The 22,214-nt window shown below is 37.0% G+C and overlaps 1 protein-coding gene across 7 annotated transcripts in view; it reads right to left on the bottom strand.

Annotated features, from left to right (window-relative positions):
• The window catches only part of LOC112557432 (multidrug resistance-associated protein 1-like), a 45,527-nt gene that overhangs the window by 17,687 nt on the left and 5,626 nt on the right, over positions 1-22,214 (bottom strand). The window contains exons 2-19 of one of the 7 annotated variants that reach the window (XM_025227279.1): positions 15,531-15,710; positions 14,367-14,492; positions 11,632-11,759; positions 11,065-11,181; positions 9,749-9,807; positions 8,785-8,931; positions 8,218-8,385; positions 7,638-7,811; positions 7,187-7,364; positions 6,575-6,709; positions 5,661-5,849; positions 4,888-5,025; positions 4,580-4,726; positions 4,123-4,207; positions 3,083-3,152; positions 2,766-2,892; positions 1,260-1,436; positions 666-833 (exon numbers count right to left, since the gene is read on the bottom strand). In XM_025227279.1, the coding sequence (XP_025083064.1) occupies positions 666-833; positions 1,260-1,436; positions 2,766-2,892; positions 3,083-3,152; positions 4,123-4,207; positions 4,580-4,726; positions 4,888-5,025; positions 5,661-5,849; positions 6,575-6,709; positions 7,187-7,364; positions 7,638-7,811; positions 8,218-8,385; positions 8,785-8,931; positions 9,749-9,807; positions 11,065-11,181; positions 11,632-11,640 (2,088 nt within the window). In that variant the 5' untranslated portion in view covers positions 11,641-11,759; positions 14,367-14,492; positions 15,531-15,710. The other 6 variants (XM_025227280.1, XM_025227281.1, XM_025227282.1 and 3 more) reach the window with 6 other exon arrangements.

The raw sequence follows: 22,214 nt of genomic DNA on the forward strand, positions 1-22,214 counted from the left end.
ACCAAGTGTAAGCTGTACAAATCCCTGGAAGTGCCGATTCTGCTCTACGAATGTGATATGTGGACCCTGCGCTCTGAGACAGAAAGAAGAATCCAGGCATTCGAGAACAAGTGCCTGAGGAGGTTGCTACGGATCTCATACAGAGAACATAGAACTAACGACTTTTGTACAAAACAAGATTGCCACGCTTGTAATTCACCAGTACCATTCACCAGACTTTCAACAGTCAAGGCGACGTAAGCTGGTCTTTAGCCATGTGACCCGGCACAACACCCTGTCAAAGAATGTCCTTCAAGGAACCTTAATTGGAAGGTAGCTGATGACGTGATGGCCAGAGAAATAGCTTACAAATATCAAAGACTGGACCAGTCGTCCTGTACAAGACCTGCTATCACCCACAATAGGCAAGAGTGGCGGCCATGTCAGCTGCCGCGTGTATCGATGTGCTTCCCACAATGATAGGTGCCGGTCAAGGGGCAAGTGACTGAGTTCTTTTACAATGCAGCTATCACGAATGGCCTGCATTTAAGTTTTTATTAAAATAAATAATGTTTTTCTTGTGTACGATTTGGGGGAAATGTATTTTATAAATTCTTTTATTATTATTATTACTTGTAATGTGGCACCTCTTATCTTCTGTTAAATTAGAATTATTCCTGACAAACCTTGTGCTTTAGAAGACCCTTGTCACTGATAACATTGCGGAATATATGTTTTCCTACATGACTGTCCACCGCGGAAAGTGGATCATCTATAAGATAAACATCTGCATCTGCATACACAGCACGTGCTAAGCTGACACGCTGCTTCTGACCTCCACTTAAGTTGATACCCTGCAAAAAGAAAACCAGTAAAATCATTTCTTTTGTGCTTATACTCTGCTCATGGAGAGCAAAATATTGACTGTTGTTGCTAGTATTCTTGTCAAAAGGAATGACTTATGTTTTGTTCATTGACATCTTCATTAATGTTTCTTGTTTTCTTTATCATGGTTTTGCTTTTTTTGTCTTTTATTCTGTTTTACAGGCATCTGTCTGAAATAAGATCTTTCACTACTAGATTTAATTGAGTTAAAATTTTTAAACATAATGGGACACGCAGAATGCAGAACAAAAGAACACATGAAGCAACCCCCAAAAAAACAGTGGCTCATTCACCAACCAGCAAACCACCACCACCCCCCGAAAAAAACATTTCATCTTTCATTACCCATTATCTTCTCACACAGACTTGGTTGCAGCATAAGGATATTAACATACCTTTTCTCCTATTTCAGTCAGCTCTCCACCAGGGAGTATGGAAATGTCAGCTGTAAGTGCACACGAACTCAAGACTTTTTTGAAACGTCTGGAATCAAATACTTGACCAAATAGGATGTTGTCCTTCAAAGAGGCATTCTGAATCCATGCTTGCTGAGGTACATAGGCAACATTTCCCTGTGGCCATAATAATGTTCTTTCATTTAGTAGCCAGCAAAAGTTAATAGTTTATTTTTGAAGTTGAACACACAATGTAAGTGGCTAAAGTCTAATGATATTTGGAAAGAATTCAACCAGATGCAGATCAGGTTTGCATTCTGCAGCATAGTGTCACACTGTATGGGTCATTCTGTGGTTTGGAAATGTGTTCCAGAAAACACTGTCGATTGTGGGGATCATCTTCACTCTCTTATTACTTCTGTGATTTAGAATGAATACAAGCTGCCTAATAAATCAAACAATTTTTGCAGTTGTTGCATTTATAGAACTTTAAAAGGGCAGTCAACTGTGGCATGCTGTTTACTACAATAATAACATCTGGCATACTGGGTAAACTGATGTTCATAAGTACTGGCTACTACAATCTGTGCTACTCTTTGGCATTGCATGTATCTATTGAAATTGTCTCACAAGGTTTGGAGCAGCAGACTGGCTGACCACAGCTGCCTGCCATTGTCTGAGTAATAAGAATTGCTGTAATAAATATGAGTTTTTTCTCTAACAAAAGCTTTCTTTTCTGTATTGCTTTATCAGAAAGTCCACAAACCAAATGATCTCTAAGTTCTTTCTGAGGAAATATATCAAACTCACAAGTGGATGCAGGTTTTCTAAGTTTAGCTGCAAAATCATTCACATTTTTGTGTTCAAACTGATTCCAGTTGTGAAATTTGTGGGTTTTTTTTTTGTTTTTGCTTTCTTGCAATCACCAATGTCTTGGGTGATACATTTCAACAACAGTGTCATATGTTTCTGTGTGAGGTTTGTCAGATGAGCATAATGACTACAGAAAGGAATTTCACTTGGCACTGATGACAGACAAAACATGCTCTCATATATCATCCCTAATATCATTTGCTTCAAAGTATATGGTGAAACATTCTACACAACAGTCAAAGTCTTTCACTGATAGATCGAACTAGCAGAGCACGTCTTTTTGGACCATGTTGATTGCATTGAAATGTGATGTCTGTGGATCGAGTCTCACAGGGCACATTCACGCCGAATTCTCACTTCCTCCCGAAAGAATTACGTAACCTGTGTGATCTAAAGGTACTTTTTAGGTAACTATACAAAGATCTAATCGCAAAAGTTGACTAGCTGTGCAACATGTAGAAACTTATATACTTATAAATTAGAATTTTATAAATACATATATAAAATTATAGTTTATAGATTTTCTTAATTCATAAAGAATTTAACCAGATGTAAATCAGAATGTCTGCCATTTGTAATTCCCCAAACGTAATACATCTGCTAAGGGGCATAATGCAGCAATGTTTGCCTGACCTTGACGACCACCTTGCCTCGGAGAGACTGGATTTCGCCCAGCATGGCTGCCAGAAGTGAGGACTTGCCACTTCCTACATTACCCACAACGGCAACTAGCTCCCCTTCTGAGATCTCAATATTGATACTGCAAGTCAGGTTGAATCCACATTATAACAATGCAAACATTGGAAGTATATTCAATAAAAATGGGGCTCTTGATGCACAAGTTAGATTTTAAAAGATGCTCGAATTTATTAATTTGTTCCAGTCGCTCTTTACCTTCTATTTTATATTTTCCTTTACAAATAATTGTAAATGTAAGTTATTGTGGTCACCTGCTCAAGGCTGAATGTACATTCTGACTGTCCCAACTGAAGTGACCTCTTTCAATTTGAATGGCTTTCTCTGAAAAAGGCAAGAAGCTTGAAAGTAAAGTGTGTATTGGGCTTCAAAACATAAGAATTTTAAGATACACTAAACACAAGATCAAATTATAGTAATGACTGCAAATCTTTACATATGATATAATTATTCATCATATAGTTTACTGCCAGCTAGTGTGTTGTCTCCTCGAGTATACAGTTAGATTAATGCAGAATTAAAAAAACTGTTGCCTAAAAGTATTTAAAAAATATCAATAACTACAGAACTGCTGAAAACAACCATTTCATTATGTAGCATTACTGTTAAAAAAATTCTTATGAGATGTACACTGTTAATCATAAGAAGTTCAATGAAATGAAACTTATTTAACAGGTTGAAATGTGGAAGGGCATACTATATCACCATATTGATGGAGAGTAGTAACTTAAAGCTGTTATTCTTTTATTTAAGATACATAAATTGTTATTAAGGGTTTTGAATAAACTGTTACTAAGGGTGAGTATAAATTGTCATCAAGATGTATAAACTGTTTTGAGGGTTTGTATAAATTGCTATTAGGATGTATAAATTGTTATTAAAGGTTTGTAAATGGAACTAAAACATGCAGTACACGCCTCATTTTCTGCAATACAGGTATTTTTTTAATTTTTAACTCATTTAATATGGGTGTATTGATGCAGTTGAGCTTTAACTATGAAGATGTTCACACTTGCAGGTGCAAACTGTATATGAAGAGTTAAAAGTAGAATAAATTGAGCATGAAATGTGAACATGTTTATGTTGTAACTTCTTTATTGTTACTAAAGCAGTAAGTTCCAGTAGGGTGTTTATTAGACGTAAAGAAAGTATCACTAATAATTATGATAATGATGTAGCAATCCCTATATTTTTGTTTCCACTATCCTTCTTACTACATGTGTTAATATTGTACCTTTCTCTTCCTGACAAAATAACATTTATCTGCTTTTTAAAATGTTTTCCTTAGACTGACCTGTCATAGAACTTTTGCTGACAAGACTGGGATCCAGTTCCTCTTGTTTAAGAAACTTCTCAATGCGTTTAATGGATACTAATGCCTACACACACACAAGTATGATTGCAGTGGGCACTGAAGAAAAGCATTATGTTACTATAGACTAAGTAGATGAAAGTTGCTTGATCAAACAGAAAATGATTTTCCACTTTATCTGATGCCAAAATTGCTCAAGAAAATTTTTTAAAGTCCACTATGTTCCAGAAAATGTACAAGGTTTTTGTAGCTGGTTGAATACATGGTCATTTCTGCCATCATGAAAAACTATTTAAATATAAATATATTCTTAAAATTAAATATATTATGTCATAAACTTCAGTACTGCAGATTTTTTAAAACAAATGACAAACCACCACTCCCCCTTCTCGGAAAAAACAAAACTAAACAATAAAACTTTGAAGCTTATCAGTAATACCTGAGCAGTAAAAGAGATCATTTCTGGAATGAATGAAATAGGAAACTGCAGGATGTTGAACAAAGATAGTGTGACAAATGCCTTGTTGGCATCAAGCCTTGCCTCTGGATCACTTAGTACGTAGGTGGCAAACGTGGCTAGAGTGACCTTCAAACAGTCAAAAAAAAAAAATACCCATGTCATTGACAAATCAGAAGATAATTACACATTATTTTCTCAAGTTCTTTATCCTTTGATAATAGAAAACTTGCACGTATATTCTTGTGACTTACTCACTGTCAGCCAGGTATAGTCTCAGTTATACTTACTAGATATGGTGCACATGTCCAGATGAAAATGCTGAATGCATTGAGATGTGCCACTTTACTTAAAACTTTGATTTCATCTCTGCGGATGTTGAGCACTTTTTCCTCAAATGATGTCTCCCATGCATACAGCTTTAGAACCTAAAGATAATATAAGGAATTCCTTTTTACAGGTAAGAAAACTGTGATAACTGTACTAAACCTAATGTGAAGAAGTTTTAAAACAAAATTATTTAATGAATATTCCACCAAATCCATTATATAGGAACAAGCTAATTCATGCATTTACAATAGGAATAAAAAGGTTTAATAAATAATTAAAATAGCTAATAACATTTTTAAAAATGATTCCATGTGAGTACTATAAAAATAATATGATGAGAAAATGACTTGGCATATAAATAGCATTAAGCAAGAACACTAGAACAAAATCAAACAGATTAACTGGCTGTAAGTCTGAAGAATAATTTTACCCCCACCCCCCCAAAAAAGAGCCAAACCCTTCAGCTATTTCAAGTAAAAGGCTAGACAATCAAACTTAGTTGTAAAGGATGTTTCTGACTGAAAAGAACTGGTTAACATGCTGACACTTAAACAGAGAAAAATATATATCGGCAGAACACCAAAGACATCTGTCTGGAACAGGCAAAGACGAATTGTTAGGACATAAAATGCAAAAGTTTTTGTAAGTCTAAGAAGCCCCCAAAGTGAATACAGGAATTAAAAAACAGATTCATAATGTTGCAGAGATAAGCAAGCAAACATAAAGGTAATACCTTGATGCCACTTAAGATTTCATGTATTAGTTTCACACGACGATCTTTCCACTGAAGATTCTGCTTCTGCAAGTTCTGTTGATGGAATGCCAGATAGCCATTAACTGGCACTAGAATTACAAGAAGCCCTACTCCAGCAAGCACTGACAATCCAAGAGTGTCCCATAGTAGATATACTGCTAACATTACCTGTAGCAAGGACAGATGGATAAGACAATACTGCCAGGAGTGTGTGCCTATGAAGCATGAAAGAAACACTTGGGTATGCTAAAGTTTCCATTGACATGTACATATCATGGTAGTGCAGATACAAAAAGTTCAGCATGTTAAATTCTAAATTGTTCAACACATCACCACAAATTTTTTTTAGCCATTCTCAGATATGTTTGACAGATTTATTTTTTGACAAATATGAGTAAATGGTGTAATGAACTATGTGTTGGCTGTTACACTGATTCATTTTCATGTTATTTACAGTTAGCTGTTGTTTCTTAGAATATTTGCATGACCATCCACACTTATTTTAGGAAAAAAAAAGTGCCTGTGAGGCTTGTTTAACTTCAGAAACTTTTTTTAAAAAAAGTTACTTCTAGCTATTATGCTTACATTTAACGGTGAGTAATGTATAAAGTGCCTAAATGAGTCTTGAATAAAATTTAGGTATTTCCAAAGGAAATTATGATGCTGTAGAGCTTTCGTAGAATAATTCTTTGGTCTTGACCTTTTGCTTTATGATAAATTAACTATTTTGTACTTTTATTTTCTTTTTTTCAGCTGAAAAATGTTTGGTGGATGTGTTAATATTCCTTCTGGCAATGTAGTTTCAATAACAGGGGAAACTTTTTTGTAAAATGTAGGACTTGTGTACTTGTGTATCTTCTGCAGTCAGTTTTCCCTTTGTCCACTCAACTCACTTGCAGTGGTATGGACCATACCATCCAAGTGTAGCTCATCATATCTTGAACACGCTGACAGTCCACTGCCATCAGGTTCACCACCTCTCCAACTGTTCCACCTTCCTGCTGACCTTTATTACTCAGCAGTAATGACTGCATCAGTAGCAGATGGCACAGAAAGGAAACCCTTCAAGGCATTGAGTCAAACAGCTTTCATGGTCTAACTACAGTTAATACACTAATACACTACAATTTTTTCGTAGAATTCTGTTGCAACTACTGCAAAAGAGCCATGGATAAAAATATTCACAAACTACATCAACAATGATTGCAAAAAAATGCACTGATCAAGCAAGTGTTTTTTGGTTATTGTAGCCTACATTATTTTATTTATTTTTTTACTATTTTATCTCTGTATATCTAGAACTATTTTTCATGCATAATAACTATTCATCTATGGGTGCTAAAATGTTAGCCATATCTCCTTTATGAAGCCCAGGTTGCCAAGTTACCACAATGAACCAAAAACCAATCAGTTAATTGCAAGTCATACACTTAAGTCTTATGAGCAGCTATGAAAAAGTCACTGTTGCTGTTTCAAGTGTAACGATCCTCCAGATATAAACCAACCTTTTTGTAAATGGTGGACATAAGGGCAATTTTCATGCGCATACCAGTTGTCATGGCAATGTGGTAGTGCTGATGATAAAAAGCAGTTTGTGTCCAGGATGCTGCCAACATGGCACTTGCAATAAAAAAACCCTTCCATGGCTGGTCATATGGTGTCTGGATGTGCTTGATAAAAAGTCTGTAACACATCCATGGTAGCAGTTTTCTTAAAAATGAGAGGGAAATTTTCATCAGTCATTTGACATCATATAATTATATGACAATAGATAGCTACTTGTACACAAAAGTATCTCTTCCAATGAGAACGAGTCACCATAAAATGATATGCAAAAACTTCAATCTAAATAAAACTGCACAGATATGGCAGTGTTAATGTTCTGACTAAACATGACTCACACATTGCTGAAATGCAGCAATATGAGCATTTCAAATAAACACTTACCACACTTACCCAAGCAAGAGTGGGCTTATGTACTGCAAAATGTCTGAGAAGAACTTGCACATGTAGGACAGCATGACATCAGTACAATAGGTTCTGATCAGGACATGTGTTAAGCTCCATCTAATATTTGGTCCTTGAACTGTGCCTGTATTTTGTGACTGATGCTGCATTTTGTCTACTGACCTGAAAGCATTTACATCAGTTTGTTATGACAATAATTATAAATTGTACATAAAGATTTACAAAATAGAGAAAAAATATATTTTAGAAATAAATCCAATCAAGCATATTTTTCATTTTGTACCATCATGTTTCAAGAAAGAATGAGTTAAAAAAAAAGGCTCATGACTCTACTGCTTGACAGGATTTACAAGTAACATGAAAGGGTATGAAGATGCAGTGTCATGTTTAAAAAAGTGCATGTTGTATATGATAAATATGAGTAACAGCATACGAAGAATTAAATTAGCAGGATCTAGATTATTATAAGAAGTTTTAAAAAGTCAAACTATTCTAAAGAACCATCTTGACCATACCCACTTGCTCTCTGAAAGCAGTAGGACTAAGACATACTGTATGCTGATCCAACCTGTAGTCTGAGCTTGGTCCATCACTCAGAAGGGGTACAATTTCTGTGGCATTTTCATTTACATCATCATGACTGTTGCTTCTCATTCTGGGTACATTTTTCTTGTCATCCATGATTGCATGACTTTCGCTTTTATACGGTACTGAAGGAAAAGAACTGTAGGAGTCCCTGAAATAAAAGGTGATTTATTATCTTATTTTTCCAAATGTTTGTTCAAAGAATAGATATTGGAGCGCTTGAAGTGAGAAAATAATTACGTCTTGCAATATGAGGGTTGGAAACAGGCATCAATCATCCTTGTAAAATACATGTATAAGTGTGCACCCCATTTTCTTTCTCAATAGCACACACATATACACACACAAATACACAAAGCACAGTCAAGACCCGACTTACTCCCTGAGGGATAAACACATGCAGCACACACACACACACACATCACCTACATGCATACACACACACCATAAAGGCTACAAAGACCTAACTGTTTATCCATTCAAAGACACATGCTGTGCATGCACATGCAAAACAGATAAAAAACCGATAAAGAGATAAAGGATAATTTACCCATTGGCAAAATGGTGGCTTTTGTGTGCTTTTGCAGTAATCAATGCCTCCTCAAAAGCTGGCACAACCGAGGTGCTCTCATCACGAGGATTCAGAGACCAAAGGTCATGAGCCTCTAGTGGTCTCTTAAAGCCAGAGACAATCAACCTGTAGTCCAGACATCCGCAAATATTGAACAGGGAAAAAAAAAATAAAACATCCATGTAGGTATTCTGATTCAGTTAAGATAATCCCAATGCATTTGGTCATAACCTACAGATAGTATTTGCAGTTTGCAAGTGCTTTTTTCCCCCCAATTTTCCAGTCAGAATATCTACTTGTCTAAAAGAGTGGAAACAAGTGCAATCTGCACAAACACACACATATATATATCACATAATATTTGTCACTGACAAATATGAAAACGTCACAAGCAAGATATTAGGGTGATGCATTTGGTGTAAATTGCGAACACATGCAGTCTAAGTGTTTATATGCTCATGCATATGTTCATTTATTGACATTACACACCTAGACTTGCAATCACATGAAACAACATACATGCATGCACACACACACCCATGCAACATTTTCCTGTGCTTACATATGTGGGCAAGATGCCACACTCACAATTCATTTTCTAAATAAAGTTTGCCTGAGAAGGTGAATAAACTGATTAAAACTTTTGCCCTGGACTGATTGCATAAAGCCACCATAAATTTTGAAGTGACTTCCTCTACCCTTGGACTATAGATCCATTTTCAGTTGCTACACTGTTTGCACTTACTTTGCCCTTGAACTGTACATATCATTGTGTGTGTGTGTGTGCATGCATGTTTGTGCATGAAAAGTATAGAAAGGCTGTTATGTAACCTCTGTGCTGCCTTTTGTTATCGTAAAGGGCAATGAGCATATTCAAGAAATTGCATGATACAAATGTACTATAATAACATTTTTAGTCACCAGAAAGTTTGAACTGTCTTACTTTGTCATCCATGAAAACGTAAGTTGTGAGAGAAATGTTGCCTTAATTTCCGGACAAGCCTGATGGGAAAAAATTTAATAAACAATATACAGTGATACCTCGGTTCTCGAACGCCTTGACTTTCGACCAAATCGGTATTCGACCAGGAAATTCGAGAAAATTTTGTCTTGGAATTCGAACAATATTTGGAACTCGACATCCAACGTCCGAGATGAGCCGAGTTGAGCCGAATGGCGTTCATTCGCCCAGCGCGCCTTCCTTGCGTCATCAGTGACAATAACCATCCCCTTCCCTCCTCCTCCACATTCATTCCTCCTGCCATAAAGTTTGGTACAGGTACAGTAATGAAACACAGTTTACTGTACTGTACATTTTTGTTTGTTTTTTGTTTTTGTTTTTGTTTTAATAAATACACTTTTATTTCTTATTTCTTGTTGAGACTCATGTTTTTCTACATATATATACAAATTAGGCCAGTAAATAGGCATTTTCTGGGCTTGGAACGAATTAATCCAGTTTCCATTATTTCCTATGGTTCATTGCTTCGGTTCTCGAACAATTTGGTTCTCGACCGTCCTCCCGGAACGAATTATGTTCGAGAACCGAGGTATCACTGTATATATATAAAGTCATTGCACCCCTTACCCAACTTTTCTACCTTAATCAAACACCGGCAGAAATTTGACAAATTAGCTTAACTGTTTGGCATTATACTTATATCTGACAACCACACCTACTTATGCTGCCTTACAGGTCTCTTTAGGGGACATAGTTTTGTAGTGAGGATAAATTGTTTGCCTGGGGCAAAATAAAGAACTCCAGGAAAAGCATCATTTCCAAAGTTATAAAGTGGTGCCCTGACTCCTCGGATACTATTTCATGTTTCTTTACCCCAGACCACCTTTACCACCGCTTTATAACTCTAGCTCCAGGACAAAACAACATCTGAGGGAGTCTGGACACCCTTTTCTAATTTTGGAAACAGGAAGCTTGTTTCTTAAGTTACCCATGTTGCCCAAGTGAAGTGATCTATCCTTGCTTCATAATACCACCACTAGAGTTGTAGATTTCTACCTTTTCCTCTTAGGTGTATCTCTTCTAGACTTTAATGAATCATTTTATCATTATAGAGCTCTCTGTCTCTGTTGACTAACAGCTAACGAACCTGGTAACTAGAAGATGTAATTGAGTTTCAGGATTCTGAGACTAATCAAAGAAGGACTTCAGTTCATATTCTTGCACAATTACAAACTGCAAAGAAAGCATATTTTTAATAACGAGTTCGAATAAGCTATGTTTAAGTGAAGCTCTCTTACTCCTGAGTGCCAGTTTCTGGGAACGTCTGCGAAGAAAGCCTGCAGGAAAAGTTGAATCAGTGTGAGGGCGTAGGACAGAAGAAATATTGAAAAACGAACTATATCTTCTTCTGGCATCTGAAAGTAAAGAAAATAATGCTGTAAGGTATTTGTGTGGTGCAGTTTTAGCTAAATTGTGCGTCTATAACAAAAGGAAAGGCAAAACTGTTTGAATATGCACAGAGAGAAATAAACTTGTTTCTTCAGATGTAAAAATTATTCCATCCTCAAAACTGTTCTCAATGTTAATAAGGCCATCACTTTCTAACACAAACACCATTATCTCACACACACACACATATATACCTTCACACACAAGTACACACTAAATAAAATATGCTGAAAGCCATTAAAAAGCACATTATTTTATTCATTGATACATCGAACAGAATGATTTGAAATAGTCAACATAAAATTTATAACAAAGTAAATAAATTCTGTTACAAACCTATCATAATTTGAACATCAAAGCTTAAAAAGATAATAAAATAAAAGAGAAAACGTCTATGGACGTAGGACATTATTTACTTTCAACATGATGTAAGAGTAGAGAGGCACAGCATCCAGAATAGATAACAGCAGCCAGTAGATGAACAACACGCCTGATGTAATTACACCTTACATCGCTCTATCTGCGTCAGTGCTGCTGCCAACAACTGAAAAAGGAATAAGACAAATAATCCAACATTACAACAGGTATAGCAGCTGAATGTTTGACAACATTAAAATCTTTAAAGGCCTATCATAAGGCTGACAACGAACAAATTAATTAAAGTTACACTTTGTTTTGACTGACGGACATTGTCACAACCTTTAATTCACACCTATTAAGTCTCTAACCCTTCTTCAGCACCATTGTAATATTATTCACGGCCAACAATGGTAGTGGCGCAAGAAGATGCTCAGCTTTCATATTTTTTGGCTCCTCAGTTTTTTTCTGAGGAGGCGCTACTCCCCTCTAACCTTGCCCCTCTGGTTCCTACTCCATTGCACGGTGACCACGTACCCTAGCTACTGTAGTATCAAATAATATATTATATATGGTTCGCTTGCTTGTCCCCTAGTTCCCTTCTATCCCCTCACCCACATTAACACATTTCCCTACATCTCCTGAGGGAAAGATAAAAACAAGAAATAACGTCAGCAATTTATTACCTCTGACACTAAAAAAATCGCTTATTTAATATGCGCATTAAAAAGCGTTTTCTTATTGTAACTCTAAGATGTCCAAGCGAGTGACGTTAATACAGAAAGAATAAAACCCTTATTTTTTTACCGGTTATTTTAGGTCTACAGATGGGAAACTGACGACCTTTTCGCAGACTTGACCTTAGTCGTAATTACTTTTTATCTTCCGCAAAGGCTTGTATAAATTTCATCCTAATCCTCTGTGTGCGCACGCTGTTGCATTCTAAGAAAATAAGCTAATATGTATACCTTGGTCTGTCACTCCCAGTGACTCTGTTCATTAATATATGTCGTACCCCTTGCAAATGTATACTCTCCCACCCCAACCACTGCGCATGTTGTTTTACGACCTCGTCTAAGTCACTTCCTGTCTCTTCCATCTCAAAACAACAGATTTTTTTTTTAAGAAAGATGAGCAAAATCGAATCATAGTATGAGCGCATTGGAGGCCATTGTTTGACCTGCTATGATCCTCGATCGTGATCTGCTGGACTACGAACTTGTATTACTGGACTGCTTTTTTTTTCCAGTTAACTACTAAAACGAGGCATGAGACTACAAAGCTTCCGATTTATTTACATTTCAGATTAATTACTAAAACGATGCATGAGACTACAAAGCTTCCGGTTTAGTCACAGTTCTTTTGTTTAGGCTCGCCGAGACTAACAGCGGAGAACTTCGCAAGAGACTAAGCGTTGGTCTCGGCAGACAGATGGCTGGACTGTGTTTCTCGATAGGTTCGTGGCTGCAGCTGATCTGTTGACAAACAGTCCTTGTTTCCACGACGCCATTTTCATCTCAGTCCTGTTTCTTGATTGTGTACATCGACGGCGAGATGAAACATGTGCAATGTGTCAAAACTTTTTGAGGACTTGAGGCAAACTGTCTTTTTTGACTTCCGGAAGTGTATCCTTAACATTCTTGATCTGTTCTTGCTAATGATTTATCCGATGACAAACAATTGCAGATTTAAACTAAATTTTCGACGGTCAAAATATGGGGGGCAGCCGTCCCCTCGAAACAGATGCTGAGGAGGCAAGAATGTGAAGGTCGCTCACTGTCGGCATGGAGTTGTTCACGACCCACCTCCTTCCAATGTTAAACATCTATACATTTTTATACGCATCACTGGAAATGTGCCGCCAGGCAGCACAGACAAATCTGGTTCTCCGTTTTCTTCTCTCTCTAGGCTCCCCCCCCCCCATAATTTTTACATTTATTTTAATTTCATAGACTTGTTGGATACTTTATTCGTTCAGTTGTTAGATATAACACTACACCCACCCCTGTTCCACGCGTTCCCCTTTTCTTTCCTGTCGTCTTGGTTAGTTTCTTCAATTTCTCCCTATCATGCTTATTATTGTTGTTATAACAATTAATATTATTTGTAAGAGCCATGGGGTTGCTAATAGAATTGGGATATGGCGCTATATAAATAGCTTTCACTATTATTATTTCTTTCCAGCGGTATGACGATAAGTAGTGAGAAATTGGGCAAAAAAAAGTCGATGCGCATGTTAATAGAATTCTTCTCTGCTGTGACAAGTCTACTTCACTGTATGTGTCGGTCAGGTCCGTTCTTAGTCCCCGCGGGGCCTGAGGCATAAGGCATGTGAGAGGCCCTCGACGCCACTATCATCACGGTTTTAATCAAAAGCGTGGGGCCCTAGACAGATGCCTCGTCTGTCTGCCCTCTAAGCAAGGCTCTGGTGTCGGTGCTGAAATACTGGCAAACGATTTTTATATCGCATATGTGGGACAAGCGCGCGCACGTTTATGTGTCAACGTGCATGAAGGTAACCTGCAGAGCTAGCCTACATGAGCATCTTCATCTTTCTTCCCGACAATAAAGAGTACATAACTTTTGTACGGTGAACAGACCAGGCGTAAATGTGGGAATAGGAAGTGAATTCCAAATCCAATATTTCAAGATGGCATTTGCATGGTGGATAAGGTCCATATTGTGTTTGCATAGGTTTATATAGATCCATCGTTCTTCTTTTCATGACGACATTCAAAATTAAAAGTACCACACTATGTAATGGAATATAATAAGGACAAGAAAATGTACTCACGTAAGTGGCGCCCTCCACAAAGCGAGCGATGTAGTGGGCGGTTGGGTAGGGAATGGTTTTTGACTGGAAGCCATATTCTGACAAGACAGCGATGATTGCACAAACTGTCAAGAGTACTGAAATAATCTGAAACAAGCGTTTACTTCGAGTATGTTTCTTATCCTTATCATCATTATAATCTTTAGTTGTAAAAAATTACTGTACATATATCCGCTGGAAAATTCTGATTTCAAATGTAAATTTAAACCGTAACTTCTGTAAGCTCCATCGTTTTCACTTCTAGTGTGGGTTTTTCTCAATCATAATAAGATTAATTTGTATAGCGCAATATCTCAGACAACATGGTTCACTGCACTGAACAGGATCCACGAAAAAGCGAATAAGTTGTATGTAGAACGAAGAACAATGCGAAAACTCACTGAGTTCTGGCAGTAAAAGGTGATCACTGCCTTAACGGTGATTAACGACAGCGACTCAAAAACAAAACAAAACAAAACAAAACAAAACAAAAAACAAATAAAAACAACAACAACAACAACAACAACACAAAAAAACCCCAAACAAAAAAACAAAAACAAAAAACAAACCAAGCGTCAGTGACAGGAGAAGATTGAGAGTGCACCGATAAGTATTGAATGTATCAAGAAATGTTAATTAAGAAATATTTAACAACGTTCTTTCATCCTATCTTCACCTTTGACATCGTTCATAAATGAGTAACTCCGTAATTACAAATGTAGTAAATGCGACATGATTGAAACTATTATTTTAAAAATAACTTAGCTGAATATATATCTATATATTGCTCATCTCGAGATTTTAAATACCTTTTCGATCCTTTTCATAATTGTCTACTTAAAGATACTGATAATATCATTTAAGATTGGACAAGGGAGTTGGTAGTTCTTCAAACGTAAATTCCCTATACGTATCAAGTTGCTCGTTTCCAACCGATTGTCGCCCACGATTCTTGGGCAAATATGAAATCTTTAGTTTTTTTTTCTCTTCTGGGGAGACCAAGTCGGAGTCTGCCAGAAACAAGTGCATTCACTGCCATGAAAATACATTGCACGAACACCCGTTCACGAAGTATTTTTAATTTATAGTAAAATGCTATTGTTTTTCCTCGAGACTTAGTGGTCCAGATTCTGCTATTTTTCTTACTGTTTTCGCTGCATTAAATGGAGTGTGGGGTAGAGGCAAGCCTGGTTTTCCAACGACGAGATAGGGTATGTAGAAGATACTCGCACACCACAGATACCCGTTGGGCACGAAGACCAGCACGCTGGACTGGAAGCAGGCCGTGAAGTGAGGCCAGGAGGAATTCAGCAAGAGGTCCAGATCCTACCCAACCAATTCAGACAAACTATCAGTCATAGACAATACAACATTATTATGATTATTATTATGATGATTATGATTATGATGGATAATTACATGTATTATAATACACAAGGAAAAGAAGAGTTCAGCAGAAAGATGCTTATACGTAAGAGAAGCTTTAAAATGTAATTTCGTTAATTTTTCGAGGTACGAAAAAGCCTGTCAAAATAACCAAGCTAATTATTCGATGTTCATCATTGTAGCGAATACGTTTAGCAGCAGCGTGGGTTGAAACCTGATCTCGTGTGAACATGGCTTTTTGTGTTGATGAGGCGTCGTCTCTGCCAGCAGTCTGTGTCTTGCTGGACCTGTCTTCGCCACCATTCGAACATGCAATGGTGCAAGGACTGGACATCTGGAGTTGTGTGCACTATGATTGTGTCTGCTGAGATTCGTCGAATGGCTTAACACACAGCTGTAGACTCCCCCATCGCCACAACTTTCTTACTGTTATTCTTTTGATGATGCTTTCATGCTTGTCTGCATCATTTTTGTCACCATGAATTTCAATTTGTTGCAATGTCTCTGTATATTTGTTTGTTAATAAGTTTGGTCTGTTTAAACGTGTGATTTTTTTTTATTCAGTCTGTATTTTGAAGTTACTTATTTTTTAAAGAGCATTGAGTCAACTCTGCGGTTGGGAAATGCACTATATAAATCAACAACAACAACAACAACAAAACAACAACAGCAACAACAACAACAACAACAACAACAACAACAACAACAACAACAACAACAACAACAACAACAACAACAACACTATGGCGAAAATGATATAAATATATTTCTCAAATTTTCATAGACTTTAAACGATCGCAGACGGTTAGTATCTCATTTTGTTGCTAATCTGTCAAGATAATCTTCTACTGTCAGTTCGTCCATTCATTCATTCCTCGATCCGTAGTAAACACTGATTAAAAATACCCAAAGTGTCAAAGAACATACTCAGCAGGTAGTCGTAAATTATACACGGGGAATTAAAATATTAAAAGGGTCATCGCTTTCGGTGAAAGTTATAAAAGAAAAATGAAATAATAAACATTCCAGAGCTTTTAGACCTAGCAGGGAGCGTTATAAAAAGGTCTATACATTTACATTGCATTTGCCTAATCTTAGGTTTCAATGTCAGCGACAAAGCGTGTTTTAGCCTGTTGTCATTCTTTTTTTTCAGCCGGTAAGACTACCCAGCGATAATGTTTTGGCCATAAATATGAGTGCCACAGGATAGCATTCTGTCAATGGCAGTCTTGAAGTTGTAAAGGCTCTTTCCTCACCTCACTCAGTAGGAATCTTATAATACATCTCTCCTTTGAGGGACATGCTTTGAGAATCTTTAAAGGCTAACCCATGTCAAAGATATTAAATACAAGTATTTAGTATCTTTTCCCGAGTGCCATTTCTTGGATTATGATCGGTGTTCGTTAATTTTGAAGTAATAATTTTACAAAATTGAAGTACATAGTTAAGCTATATTTGCGATATATAAAGCTTCAAACATAGGCGAACCGTTGAGGAGGACCTCAAGAGCAAAGGCATCACTTGACAGTCCCCAGAACAGCAGCAGCAGACAGAACCAGATGGAGGTCTCTTGTTGTTGCCTTACGTACCAGACGGCACAGAGAGGATGAATAGATAGTTAACTCCTAGCGTTATTTTGTCCGTTTGACACTTATTTTGTATTAAAAGCTGACAGTATTTAATGTACATTAGAGGGATTAACTTGCCAGTTACTTTTGATGTAAGAGGGTTGGGAAATGCAATCATTTAAATAAAAAATTCCTCCTACATATTTAATTTGTTTGATGGATAGAAAACGTCATGAATTTTATGTCTGTTTTGGGTAGGGCAGTCGAGAGCCAGCACAGACCCCAGGGGCAGAAGAGCGAGATGAACTTTCCAGGCTTCTTGCATTAAACTGTGATCGTGAATTAGTTTTTGCCAACTGTAGTAGTATGTTTACAAGTCGATTGTCTATACGGAACGAACGCCCTACGTCATCAGCTTCGCAAAGGCAAGAAAAACGTCCAAGTCAATTTTCAATGCATGCATGTTTACTCGGTCTTTTACCTTACCTGAGCTCGGTAAATCCGCTACCTGCAGGTAGACCATGTGTATGAAGTACACAGATGAACAACTGTTTGCCGATCTATCTACTAAATCATTGAGTATTTATTTTCTCATTAACAAAAGGTCTTTATAGACGCTGAGTAGGTTCTCCAAAATCTGCGGGAAGTCAATCCTTTACAAAATCGGTGGAGGAGTTGAAGAAAGTATCAAAGTTGATCAAAACGCAAGTAACATGGGCTAGGGGCTTAGTTGTTGATTTGAAGGCAGTCATGCAGTTGAAAATGTGTTTTTGATGGCTTCTATCCTGTCATAAATTTGTAATCTGAAAATAAAACCAGTCAGGCGTAAAACGATTTCAGAACGCCGACTGTGTGATGTCCCTTCATTGAACCGGCTCGGGGGGACTGCCCTCTGCCGTTTGCCTCTGTTTTGAAATGTTCATCTATTCCTGTACCAAGCAATTTCTACCTATAAACAATTTCGTCTATTGACAGTCTCTTCAGCCAATTTATCGCCTGGCAATTTTGTCTGAAATTTTGTTTTTGCTTTACTGGGAATGTCTCCACTTCTGTGCAAATTTAATTTATCCGGCTCTACGGAACATGAACTCGCACATTTCTATAATCTTTGGACAGAGTTTGGCGACAAACTTTCCTACTAGAAAGATCACTGATCTGCCAGTTCTCCCCAGTCTATAACCATTAGTAGAGATGGTAAACTCATGCTGTACAGCTTGTTGCACCAATCGACGAAATATTTTAGCAAGTCTGTTCTCATGTACATATGTATTATACATATTTTGATTTTTTTGGTGGTACTTTATGAGATAAATTTTCAGCACTTATCGGAACATCGTTCAGCGCAAAGAACATCAGCACACATGCCAGTTACATTTGAAGATATTTCAAGAAGAAATAATATTTATCTAAAATCTGATAAAACAAAAGTACAGTCTATGTTAACATATGATATTTTAGATAAATGATAAAGTGAAGGATAAAGTTTAAACCACCATAAAGCTTAGGAGGATTTCACAGCCAAGGCCCAAATAAGTTAAAGTACACTAAATTAATGATAAAAGAGGTTTAAAAATATAGTCTTCTTTAAAAGGGTATTAAATCAAAGGGATTTTTTAAAACATGCAAATGTATGTTGACATCAAACAAAATCTTTATACAATCAGCACAGCTTTGATTTTCGAATCTGAATGAATAATAATAAGTACAAATTAACAATAATATAATTAATAATAATAAGTATAAATAATTTGTAACGAAGCATGGATGTCAGCCTTACACAGATACATACACAATTATGGCAATCATTCATAATGTCTCATTACACCAACTTATTTTACTTTAGATTATTTTATAACTGCAAAAGGTCTGTCACTCAAAACTGCACAATATTGCTGAACCTGAAAAACTAATTTGATATTTAAATATATTTATTAAATTGACATCCTACACCCATAACGGCATCTGCCATGAAAAAACTGATGGTACTCTATAAATATTATTTTTTCAGAAAAGTACCAGAGCTACGATAATAAGTAGGAGAGCAGTGGAAACAGAGGAAACTTTGAAGAAAACGACAAATAAGATTTAACTGCTGTGAATAAAAATCATAATTATTCGATTAAAATTAATAATTTGAAAATAAAATACGAGGAATGCAGAAATAGTTTAGAAGCAATCAGGTAGCAACTGAATAATATCACAGAGAGAGAGAACAGCAAAGGTGACTTTAGAGAACAATCTGGAAGAACTAAAAGAAAGCAGATAGCTTTCTGAAAAAGCTCAACAAGTGCTTGACAGCTATATACTTATTTTTCTATTATCCTTTTATAACATCATTAGATACGGATCATAGTTATTTATTAATTTATAAGTAAATATAACAGTACACGTTTTTAAATTGTGGCATTGTGTTGTGATTTATGTTTTTGTTCTATCAATGCATAATATATAATAGTTTCTATAATTCTCATGGGAAGGGGTATGTGTGTTTGAGAGAAGTCTATGATGCTAACTTTCCCATAGTCTTAGGCAAATTAGGTTTCTGCTCGATGGATGAGAACGATGTAGACTAATCTGATGACAAATGCATTTTGTGCCATCCTGCATCTTGCCAGCTTCTGTCTTACTCATTAATGTTTCATCGTTGCCAGAACTTCTTTACTTTAAACTTGCAACTAGATGTTCATCCAAAACATTTCGAAATAAGTCTTTTCCTAGCTTTTCTTCACCTCGCCCTTGCTGCGAGATGCTGTTTTGTTGTGTCTGTATATTTGTTGCTTCGGTACATTAATGCGTGCTTTGGTCGAGTCTTTATTTGCGTATTTGTGTGTTTGTTTGTTATTATTTGTGTACAGCGCATTGAGTCTACTTTAAAGTTGGGAAATGCACTAACAACAACAACAACAACAACAACAACAACAACAACAACAACAACAACAACACCACGCAAGTAACACATGGTTGCAGAACTAGAAGCCCCAGCTGTCCAGAGTTTTTCCAAAAATTAGCACTATATTCGTTTCACTCCCTTATTCCTCATGCCCTCTAAACAGCACATTAAAGAAATTTTGATTAAGTACAGATTACTTTCTGTTCATTTCTCTCTCTGCCCTCCTCCCCACACACTATGTCTCCCACATACAAAGTCGCGCGCGCAAAGTGTGTGCATGTGTATACAGTGCTATACTGCTTGATATTCGCGAAATCAAGTCTCAGCAAACAAAGGGAGGACAAAGAAAGGTATTAAGATAAATAATGAGGCGTAAGCAGAACACGAAACAGGAAGTTGTTGAGAACGACACACAAACAAAATTTGTTAGAGGTAGCGCACGGGACGACTCTTTTTTCACCTTGGTGGTGCATTCTCCATGAGGTGCACATGGTCTTCAGAGAATCAGTGCCACTGATTGAGAGGTTAGTTGACAATAAAATCATTCACTCCTCTCTAGCTATGGGGGCGCTAGAAAAGGAGAATGAAATGTAGAGATGAGAGTGTTGACACATGTTCGAGGGGTTCTCACAACGTGTGATGACTGAGGGCAGTCTCTATGACGATCGTGTGGGCGTGGCTCCTGCGCTGCAGGAGGTGTAGCGGTGAACGCTGCCGTGACAAAGTTTCAACCTTTGGGTTATAGAAACGTGATAGAGGGGACAAATATTATATTGACCCTGGAAAGTATTTCTCCTGCTCCGCGAACTCCAGTCCTGTAAAAGTTCTCAGTTCAAAAACTATTGCGCCTGATCAAGTTTCTGACTGAGCATCCCTGAAAGTGCAAAGAGAGAGAAAAAAAAAAAACCGTTTTTTTTTTGTTTCTCCTTTTTTGGTAGAAAAACTGAAAAAAACTTTGCGAATACTAGATAAAAAAATTTCAAATTTAAGGTCGGTCGGTCGGTCGTTGGAGAGTGAAGTTTAAGAGACTTCCTTTTTCTCGGGGACAGCTTTGCATGAGGGTGGTGCTCATCTCCTCTCCCTCGTTACCTTACCTTCCCTAGCAATCTAAAGTCTAAAATGTCAAGTACCCATTCCTGCCAGCTGGGTCGACTGGAGGGAAGTTTGCTGCGCTACACGATTATTGAACCACTTCACTTTCCTTTAAATTTAAAGGTACCCACCAATGATTTTCTTACGATTCTTCTAATGGCAACAACAGATTTGAGGACCTCGGTGTCACTTGCTTCGGTAATACAAGGCTCCTAAACTAAACTAAGCATTACTGAAATCTAGATACATTTGAATAGCAGGAACAACGTGAAATGATAAAACATAAGATAATTAAGCGTGTCAAGACTAACATGAAAAAAAAAAAAACAACCAAAAAATGATGCACGCACTGATCTTGATTTTTGTTTACTCTGCCTTTTGGTTCACGTTGCCACGATTTCATGTAATCAGGAGAGTCCAATGCACAAGAAAATCGGAGCGAAAAAAAAAAAACAAAAAAGGAGAGACTAGTACTTCCATTCTTTCTTGTGGTGAAACCCTGCCAGGGTGTCATTAACATATGTCAGCCTTTGCCGTCTCCTCACCAAAGACCGTAAGCGGGTAGGTCAGACCACCCTCTTTCTCCCGAGGTACAAATGTCTTCAGATGGTCTTTTCATTAACTTGACCCCTTTTCTAGATCAGTGCCCCGTCACATGAGTCACAATATTCACCCAACCTCTAACCAGTTCTATCTTTTACATTCTCACCCCACTGAATACAATTTCAGCTTTTTCGTTCTGCAGAAATGCGTTAAAACTAACCCTGGCTCCAGTCCTCTTAGTCTCCGAGTAATGACTTTTCCAGTTTAAGAAGATCGCACTCACTTGACAGTCAGTAAAGATGTCGATGGAATGTAAGCCCACGTTTTCACCGCTTTACAGTAAAACCACCA

The sequence above is a fragment of the Pomacea canaliculata genome, linkage group LG2 (genome assembly GCF_003073045.1).
Source record: "Pomacea canaliculata isolate SZHN2017 linkage group LG2, ASM307304v1, whole genome shotgun sequence".
NCBI lineage: Eukaryota > Metazoa > Mollusca > Gastropoda > Architaenioglossa > Ampullariidae > Pomacea > Pomacea canaliculata.